The sequence below is a fragment of the Salmo salar genome, chromosome ssa06, assembly GCF_905237065.1.
Source record: "Salmo salar chromosome ssa06, Ssal_v3.1, whole genome shotgun sequence".
Classification (NCBI taxonomy): Eukaryota; Metazoa; Chordata; class Actinopteri; order Salmoniformes; family Salmonidae; genus Salmo; species Salmo salar.
Genome location: NC_059447.1, coordinates 50,273,387 through 50,283,608, shown reverse-complemented (window position 1 = coordinate 50,283,608; position 10,222 = coordinate 50,273,387). Strand labels below are relative to the sequence as shown.

Here is a 10,222-nt window from a genome sequence, read left to right as displayed (position 1 = left end):
ACGATCTTGTCCCTGACATCCTTGGAGAGCTTTTTGGTCTTGGCCATGGTGGAGAGTTTGGAATCTGATTGATTGATTGCTTCTGTGGACAGGTGTCTTTTTTACAGGTAACAAGCTGCGGTTAGGAGCTCTCCCTTTAAGAGTGTGCTCCTAATCTCAGCTCGTTACCTGTATAAAAGACACCTGGGAGCCAGAAATCTTTCTGATTGAGAGAGGGTCAAATACTTATTTCCCTCATTAAAATGCAAATCAATTTATAGCGTTTTTCTGGATATTTTTGTTGTTATTCTGTCTCTCACTGTTCAAATAAACCTACCATTAAAACGTACAAAATCAGCAGGGGATCAAATACTTTTTTCCCCCACTGTAGATGTTCCAAAGGTCTGCATCAGTGGCTTGAAGGCTATGCGTCGAAGCCAAGAGATGCTAAACATGTTTATGGTAATTAAAGGTCAATTACCATGAGAACGGCAGTTATTTGCTTGACAATCACCTGCTGACAAAATGTCATGACCGCCACAGCCGTAATAGGAATAGGGCTACATATTTCTGCTACTGTAAATACCTGATGGATGACAAAGAGTGTGAGTAGGAAATGGGCTGCTGATCATTGCTGGAAAAGTTGGCATTTATTGTGTGTCCAATGAATGTCCAGCATTGGCCAACCACTTATGCCTAGAAGAATGGAATAGAATAGGAATAGCTTTAACTTCTATTCTATTAAAAACGGTTTTAAGTGAGAAGTAGTAATTGGTATGAAGCCGAAAAAGAAAGAAAATTCACATTTGCACCACAATGCCTACTCCACCCATGCTCTACCAAGGTTTTCCAGCACACAGTTTTGACCTAATAAAGTATCTACACTATAATGTATATACAAAAGTATAGCTAGGTAGTTAGGTAGCTAGCTAGCTAGTTAGCTAGCTAATGTCAGCTATGCTAGCGATGATAGTGATAAGGATTATCAAAATAGACCATAAACTGCTAGTTATGTATCTGTTTATGTATATCTACCGGCATATACTCATCACCACTGGTTGGTCCCCAGCCTCACCTCTTGCCTGATCACCAACGGTCATTGATGGGGTGAACAGAATTAGGTTTAGTAGGTAGGTTTAGTCTGTCCTGTTCAAACTTCAACATAGTATATGTTTGTTTGTCAGATATCACCTATCCCTAACTGCCATTGGTAATAGAAAAGTGACTGTTTGTATGTGTTCACAGATGCAGAAAGACCTGGCACTCAACACATCCTCTCAACACATCCACAATGAGGTGATTACTAATAATACAGTGCAGCACAAATGTCCATTTTCATTCCATGTGCCACTGATGAACTCTTCCTCAACTGCTTTTGTCAGATGGCAGCCTCAGTTGTTTGATGGAGAGACCATAATTGGTTAGGTTTTATCAGATATGACCTATCCTGCCATTGGTAATAGAACAGTAAGCATTTTTATACGGCTGGCCATGCTTTCCACCTGGCTACCCCTACCCGGTCAACAGCCCTGCATCCCCCAAAGCAACTCGCCCAAGCCTCCCTCCCCCATTTCTCATTCACCCAAATCCAGATAGCTGATGTTCTGAAAGAGCTGCAAAATCTGGACCCCTACAAATCAGCCAGGCTAGACAATCTGGACCCTCTCTTTCTAAAGTTATCTGCCGAAATTGTTGCAACCTCTATTACTAGCCTGTTTAACCTCTCTTTCGTTTCGTCTGAGATTCCCAAAGATTGGAAAGCTGCCGCAGTCATCCCCCTCTTCAAAGGGGGTGACACTCTAGACCCAAACTGCTACAGACCTATATCTATCCTACCCTGCCTTTCTAAGGTCTTCGAAAGCCAAATCCCACCGTACCTTCTCCGCTATGCAATCCGGTTTCAAAGCTGGTCATGGGTGCACCTCAGCCACGCTCAAGGTTCTAAACGATATCATAACCGCCATCGATAAGAGACAATACTGTGCAGCCGTATTCATCAACCTGGCCAAGGCTTTCGACTCTGTCAATCACCACATTCTTATCGGCAGACTCAACAGCCTTGGTTTCTCAAATGACTACCTCGCCTGGTTCACCAACTACTTCTCTGATAGAGTTCAGTATGTAAAATCGGAGGGCCTGTTGTCCGGACCTCTGGCAGTCTCTATGGGGGTGCCACAGGGTTCAATTCTCGGGCCGACTCTCTTCTCTGTATACATCAGTGATGTCACTCTTGCTGCTGGTGATTCCCTGATCCACCTTTACGCAGACGACACCATTCTGTATACCTCTGGGCCTTCTTTGGACACTGTGTTAACTAACCTCCAGACGGGCTTCAATGCCATACAACTCTCCTTCCGTGGCCTCCAACTTCTCTTAAATGCAAGCTAGCAAAAGTTCAGGTTGCCCAGGCCGGCGGAGATACAATCTTCGGAAAAATCATTCGCAAGGACATTCCTGCAAAAATATTATTTGAAGATGAAGTGCATTAATAAGTGCATGAAGTGCATGCTCTTCAACCGATCGCTGCCCGCACCTGCCCGCCCGTCCAGCATCACTACTCTGGACGGTTCTGACTTAGAATATGTGGACAACTACAAATATCTAGGTGTCTGGTTAGACTGTAAACTCTCCTTCCAGACTCACATTAGTCATCTCCAATCCAAAATTAAATCTAGAATTGGCTTCCTATTTCGCAACAAAGCATCCTTCACTCATGCTGCCAAACATCCCCTTGTAAAACTGACCATCCTACCGATCCTTGACTTAGGCGATGTCATTTACAAAATAGCCTCTAACACTCTACTCAACAAATTGGATGCAGTCTATCACAGTGCCATCCATTTTGTCACCAAAGCCCCATATACCACTGCGACCTGTATGCTCTCGTTGGCTAGCCCTCGCTTCATACTTGTCGCCAAACCCACTGGCTCCAGGTCATCTACAAGTTTTTGCTTGGTAAAGCCCGCCTTATCTCAGCTCACGGGTCACCATAGCAGCACCCACTCATAGCACGCGCTCCATCAGGTATATTTCACTGGTCACCCCCAAAGCCAATTCCTCATTTGGCTGTCTTTCCTTCCAGTTCTCTGCTGCCAATGACTGGAACGAACTGCAAAAATCACTGAAGCTGAAGACTCATATCTCCCTCACTAACTTTAAGCACCAGCTGTCAGAGCAGCTCACAGATCACTGTACCTGTACATAGCCCATCTGTTAATAGCCCATCAAACTACCAAATCCCCATATTGTATTTATTTATTTATCTTGCTCCTTTGCACCCCAGTATCTCTACTTGCACATTCATCTTCTGCACATCTATCACTCCATTGTTTAATTGCTATACTGTAATTACTTCGCCACCATGGCCTATTTATTGCCTTACCTCCCTTATCTTACCTCGTTTGCACACAATGTATATAGACTTTTTTTCTACTGTATTATTGGCTGTATGTTTGTTTATTCCATGTGTAACTCTGTGTTGTTGTATGTGTCGAACTTCTTTGTTTTATCTTGGCCAGGTCGCAGTTGTAAATGAGAACTTGTTCTCAACTAGCCTACTTGGTTAAATAAAGGTGAAATAAAAAAAATGTGTTCACAGAAATTTGGACATAGCCAGCACGTGGAGACTTGCAACATGATGCGATGAAGTCCAGACTGACAGACAGGCTTGATACTGATGTCTCTGAATGACACTAGTCATAACATTTTTACTAGCTACAACTTTTACTTGTATTGTCTTTTTAATTATTGAATTGAATGGTATCAGTCAATTCGGGGAGGCATTGACTGATACCATTCTGTGTGTTCTGCAGCAGTGTCAGGAACTCCTGTTTTATACAGGACACCACACAGGAAGGTATGACCGCTCTGACATGTTTGCCAAAATGCAGATAGGAACAGTATCTGTATCAGCTGTGAATGACAATGAAATAAAGATGAAAGGTGTACATTGTTATATTAGCAGAACACTGCTTCTAAGGTATTATGTAAAGCACGTGTCAAACTCGTTCCACGGAGGGCCTAGTGTCTGCAGGTTTTTGCTCTTCCCTTGTGCTTGATTGATGACTTAAGGTCACTGATTAGTAAGGAACTCCCCTCACCTACTTGTCTAGGTATTAATTGAAAGGAAAAAACAAAAACCAGCAGACACTAGGCCCTCCATGGAACAAGTTTACCTTTCTACCACTCTAACTTCCAAGCATCTGCCTCTAACCCTAGGAAGCTCTTTGCCACCTTCTCCTCCCTCCTGAATCCTCCTCCCCCTCCCCCCTCCCCGCGGATGACTTCGTCAACCATTTTGAAAAGAAGGTCGACGACATCCGATCCTCGTTTGCTAAGTCAAACGACACCACTGGTCCTGTTCACACTGCCCTACCCTGTGCTTTGACCTCTTTCTCCCCTCTCTCTCCAGATGAAATCTCACGTCTTGTGACGGCCGGCCGCCCAACAACCTGCCCGCTTGACCCTATCCCCTCCTCTCTTCTCCAGACCATTTCCGGAGACCTTCTCCCTTACCTCACCTCGCTCATCAACTCATCCTTGACCGCTGGCTACGTCCCTTCCGTCTTCAAGAGAGCGGGAGTTGCACCCCTTCTGAAAAAACCTACACTCGATCCCTCCGATGTCAACAACTACAGACCAGTATCCCTTCTTTCTTTTCTCTCCAAAACTCTTGAACGTGCCATCCTTGGCCAGCTCTCCTGCTATCTCTCTCAGAATGACCTTCTTGATCCAAATCAGTCAGGTTTCAAGACTGGTCATTCAACTGAGACTGCTCTTCTCTGTGTCACGGAGGCTCTCCGCACTGCTAAAGCTAACTCTCTCTCCTCTGCTCTCATCCTTCTAGACCTATCTGCTGCCTTTGATACTGTGAACCATCAGATCCTCCTCTCCACCCTCTCCGAGTTGGGCATCTCCGGCGCGGCCCACGCTTGGATTGCGTCCTACCTGACAGGTCGCTCCTACCAGGTGGCGTGGCGAGAATCTGTCTCCGCACCACGTGCTCTCACCACTGGTGTCCCCCAGGGCTCTATTCTAGGCCCTCTCCTATTCTCGCTATACACCAAGTCACTTGGCTCTGTCATATCCTCACATGCTCTCTCCTATCATTGCTATGCAGACGACACACAATGAATCTTCTCCTTTCCCCTTTCTGATAACCAGGTGGTGAATCGCATCTCTGCATGTCTGGCAGACATATCAGTGTGGATGACGGATCACCACCTCAAGCTGAACCTCGGCAAGACGGAGCTGCTCTTCCTCCCGGGGAAGGACTGCCCGTTCCATGATCTCGCCATCACGGTTGACAACTCCATTGTGTCCTCCTCCCAGAGTGCTAAGAACCTTGGCGTGACCCTGGACAACACCCTGTCGTTCTCCACTAACATCAAGGCGGTGACCCGATCCTGTAGGTTCATGCTCTACAACATTCGCAGAGTACGACCCTGCCTCACACAGGAAGCGGCGCAGGTCCTAATCCAGGCACTTGTCATCTCCCGTCTGGATTACTGCAACTCGCTGTTGTCGCTGTTGGCTGGGCTCCCTGCCTGTGCCATTAAACCCCTACAACTCATCCAGAACGCCGCAGCCCGTCTGGTGTTCAACCTTCCCAAGTTCTCTCACGTCACGCCGCTCCTCCGCTCTCTCCACTGGCTTCCAGTTGAAGCTCGCATCCGCTACAAGACCATGGTGCTTGCCTACGGAGCTGTGAGGGGAACGGCACCTCCGTACCTTCAGGCTCTGATCAGGCCCTACACCCAAACAAGGGCACTGCGTTCATCCACCTCTGGCCTGCTCGCCTCCCTACCTCTGAGGAAGCACAGTTCCCGCTCAGCCCAGTCAAAACTGTTCGCTGCTCTGGCACCCCAATGGTGGAACAAGCTCCCTCACGACGCCAGGACAGCGGAGTCAATCACCACCTTCCGGAGACACCTGAAACCCCACCTCTTTAAGGAATACCTAGGATAGGATAAAGTAATCCTTCTAAACCCCCCCCCACCCCCCCTTAAAAGATTTAGATGCACTATTGTAAAGTGGTTGTTCCACTGGATATCATAAGGTGAATGCACCAATTTGTAAGTCACTCTGGATAAGAGCGTCTGCTAAATTACTTAAATGTAAATGTAAGTTTGACACCCCTGATTGAAAGGATTGTTTATTCTACATGTACCTGTTACTACATTTGAAAGTTATCAAAACACTTTAGAATATCTACATCAATTCAGCAATTGCATTCTCATATTACTCTGTTGGTTACTGACCTATTCAAAGCTCCCTCCAGCATCTCACCATACATCTGTATGTAGTTATTAACCTGCAGGTGGTTTGTTTGTTGTTATTGAGTGGGGGGAAACAGCTGCGGGCAAGGTTCTGACAGATGGGTGTGTCTTGTTGTTGGCAAGTACATACCCAAGAATCACTCACATCAAACCACACTCCCAAGCCAACTCACGCCTCACTTCTGTCTTGGCCGCCAGCATTTGTTGAGAAGCAAGCCAAAAAACAAGGCTAAATCAGCAGGTGCAGTTCCCCTTTAAGCTGTTTGACCAGAGTAAAATGCCAGCAACACAGTATTATTCTCAGAGCCCCATGAAACGACACCATATATAAATTCTACAGACCCTACTGAGTACTCCCCACCCCACTTTTACATCAGCACAATCGTTTTTTCTCTATAACCCAATATGTATAATACATACATAGTGATTTGCATTGGGGTATTTATTTGACCTTGGAACATGTTTTAAACCCCACATTTAATGCAAATGTTACTTAAATATGAACAAATATGAATCAATGTTCATGTTTAGAATATTATCTTTCATACATCATGATTAAATACAGGTTAATGACACCTTACTACTATTACGTTATTTAGAACGTTGCCGAAATTCCGTGATCCGGAAGTACTTTTATTATTGAAGAGACGCTGATTCATTTATGTATGAAGTGAGATTTGTGTTTACAACATATTTTTCACTTTTTAGCTAACCAAATTCCAACCAAGATGTCCCGGGGCTCAAGTGCGGGTTTTGATCGTCACATCACTATCTTCTCTCCAGAGGGTAGACTCTACCAAGTTGGTTAGTACGGTATATTTTTATTTGTATGCACACAACACTGTACCCAGCTAGGTAAATGCTCTGTCATTGTTCCTATCTAAGTAGCTAACGCTAATATGTTGATAACTAGCTAACTTGCATTACGTCTATAGTCATTTTTTTATTTAATATATTCAAATTCTGCATGTAGTTTTAAGTTTCGAAATTTTGTTTGACTGCCCCCAACTACTAACGTTAGATCCGCACAATAAGCAGAATGCTCAGCTTGCTAGGCTAACACCTGATAAGAAACACAATGAAAATAACTAGCTAGCTACCTACTCACTCAACGTGAAATTGTCATTTGTACTAGATAGCTACTGAAAACATGTTGCTTTATTGTGGTAATTGCAGACGTGAGTGCAGCTAGCTAGTTGCTAGTGAGGGAATCTAGCTAACTACAGTATGTTGTTAGCAAGCTAGGAAGTCTCGCGAGGCCATCTTAGTAAATCTCAACGTGAAGGAAGAATCGGTGTCATACAATTATGTGTATAATCATTGGTCAGACATAGAGATCCTATTTAATTAGTATTGTGATTCCAAATTCTATGGTGTCAGAGGTGTGCTGTTATCTGAAGTGCTTTTGATTTTTGTTGTATCCAGTGATTCAATCATGTTCTGAACAACCCTGTTGTGTTTTACACAGAATATGCTTTCAAAGCCATAAACCAAGGTGGTCTCACGTCAGTAGCAGTCAGAGGTAAAGACTGCGCAGTAGTCGTCACACAGAAGAAAGTACCGGTAAGTTCAGCTGTAAAACCATGCCTGTTTACCTCATTGTTTTAGGCTTTTCACAAGTGGAGTACTAACTTAGTCCAACAATTGGATTCCTTAAAAAGGATGTTACCTTGTTTTGTCTCTACTAGGACAAGCTATTGGATGCCTCCACAGTCACTCACCTGTTCAGGATAACGGAGAACATTGGCTGTGTGATGTCAGGGATGACAGGTAGGAGTAGGATACACAATGCCTTAGCAAGTCTACTTGGTAAACTGCTACGATGGTCAAAGCCAACTCTACAACAACTTCACTTTTACTTGTATCCCAACTCATATAATTCAACTCTTACTAAGAAAAAGTACTCTTCCCCCTTCCATGTGCATAACATTAAGGCCTACCTTGAAATTGCCAATTCCCAGTGCTGGCTCTAACTGCTTGACTCTTCTCTCCTCCAGCGGACAGCAAGTCCCAGGTTCAGAGAGCGCGCTACGAAGCAGCCAACTGGAAGTACAAGTATGGTTATGAGATCCCAGTGGACATGCTGTGTAAGAGGATTGCTGACATCTCTCAGGTGTACACACAGAATGCTGAGATGAGGCCGCTGGGATGCTGTAAGTGCATGGTTATTTATGTGTGTTGGAACTGAAATTTGAAGCACAAGTTCTACATACTAGGCAGTCAAAAGCATGCAATTCTAATGAGCCATGTTGTACTCCTAATGTTCATTCAGACAATTATAGAAAGACAATGCCAATGCATATTTTCCCGGATATTGTTTACAACTCTTAGATTATCTTCTGCACAAACAAAATGTTCTGCTTGACCAATATGTCTCTCCTTTCTTCTGCTTTTCAGGCATGATAGTGATAGGTGTGGATGAGGAGTGTGGTCCCCAGGTGTACAAGTGTGACCCTGCAGGCTACTACTGTGGCTTCAAGGCCACTGCTGCAGGGGTCAAACAGACAGAGGCCACCAGCTTCCTGGAGAAGAAGGTCAAAAAGAAACTCGACTGGACCTTTAAAGAAACTGTTGAGGTAGAAAACCCCTTCCACTCTGCTAACTGTGTACATACAGTACAACGTTTAGTGATACAACGAAATTAAAGTGATATTAACTACTAAGTGAATGTTGTACGGTCAGCATTTGTTTCTCCCCTCTGCAAAAACAGTAGATGTGATTGCAAATGGTTTAATTGTATCTCTCTCCTTCTGCCTCCCTCTCTTCAGACTGCCATCACATGTCTGTCAACAGTCCTGTCAATTGATTTCAAGCCCTCTGAGCTGGAGATAGGAGTCATCACAACAGAGGATCCTAAGTTCAGGTGAAGCACCGCTCTGCTCTGAACACTCTCACTTAGCATCATTAGGCCCCATATAAAATACAGTAAGACCTTTGTTGTTTAGAATGTGTGTAAAATTGGTACACTTTAGGTGGTACACTATATTGGTATGTCCCACTAATGTACCACCAGAATTGTGTTGTCGCGAAGTTCATAGTGAGGAATGTCGAATTTGAATCTGTATTTTTTTTTCTAACTGCAGGATTCTGACTGAGTCTGAGGTGGACATCCACCTGGTGTCCCTAGCAGAGAGAGACTGATCCCAGAAAGACTACAGAGTCCCAGAGAGAGATGTGTAACTGAATGATGGGATTTGTAGTTCCCCAGTTGAAGAATGGTGTTATCCTTGTTTGCTGTATATTTTACCCCCTGTTCCATTAAAAATGTTTCTAGTAAATTCCTATATTTTAATTCATTTATTTTCAGTTAGATCTCTTAATGCTGGGACAGGTTTTCTCTCAGGTACTAGTGACAGACTGTGTAGGAGTATGACAATATTTTTGTTTTTAAATCAGTGCTCAGTGTGTGACCATAGATTTGACTGAATTCTGTGCACCAGGCCTTCGTTATATGACCTAGTACAAATTTGACCTTTTTTTTACCTGTTAAAGATCTGATCCAGAGGTTTTGTGTATGTTTTCGCAAGTAATTCTGAAAGTAGTACTCACGAGGCAAAACGGGGTTCAGGAAATGTTGCACAGTTGTGTACTACGTCATCCATTTCGTATGTTACATCCAACATATAAATAAATTGCAATTCGTAGGATGTGTTCTGAATTCCAATTCGTACAATATGTTACAAATTTAAGTGCATTTCTACAATATGTTTGTAAGTGCTTAAGATCCTATTCTCTCTTTAAATTAGGTGACCTGACTGAGACAGATTTAGAAACTGGGAAAGTTTTGAACATTGCAGCAGAGTAGAACATTGACTTCCTGTTGTGGTTCTGCTCATTTAATCACGTCATACTACTGCAGAGCTGTGGTAAAGGTTCTTTACTACAGTCAGGCAAAACTGGTTGTGTCCTGTTTAGCTCCTATCATTTCTATGCATTCTCCACTTTCAGAAAGTCAAAAATACATT

General features: G+C 43.8%; 1 protein-coding gene across 1 annotated transcript; it reads left to right on the top strand.

Annotated features, from left to right (window-relative positions):
• The first annotated feature begins 6,846 nt into the window (after window positions 1-6,846).
• LOC106607599 (proteasome subunit alpha type-6) lies at window positions 6,847-9,901 on the top strand. Its single transcript, XM_014204688.2, has 7 exons — window positions 6,847-7,061; window positions 7,726-7,820; window positions 7,946-8,027; window positions 8,255-8,410; window positions 8,655-8,833; window positions 9,026-9,120; window positions 9,341-9,901. The coding sequence occupies exons 1-7, from the start codon at window positions 6,986-6,988 to the stop codon at window positions 9,396-9,398; spliced, it is 741 nt and encodes a 246-aa protein (XP_014060163.1). The 5' UTR covers window positions 6,847-6,985; the 3' UTR covers window positions 9,399-9,901.
• Window positions 9,902-10,222: the final 321 nt, after the last annotated feature.

Bases quoted from the DNA above. Each gene is read 5' to 3' on its own strand.
- LOC106607599 (XM_014204688.2), top strand. From the start codon at position 6,986: ATGTCCCGGGGCTCAAGTGCGGGTTTTGATCGTCACATCACTATCTTC. The intron at 7,062-7,725 runs GTTAGTACGGTA...TGTTTTACACAG, and splicing joins GGGTAGACTCTACCAAGTTG to AATATGCTTTCAAAGCCATA. The intron at 7,821-7,945 runs GTAAGTTCAGCT...TGTCTCTACTAG, and splicing joins TCACACAGAAGAAAGTACCG to GACAAGCTATTGGATGCCTC.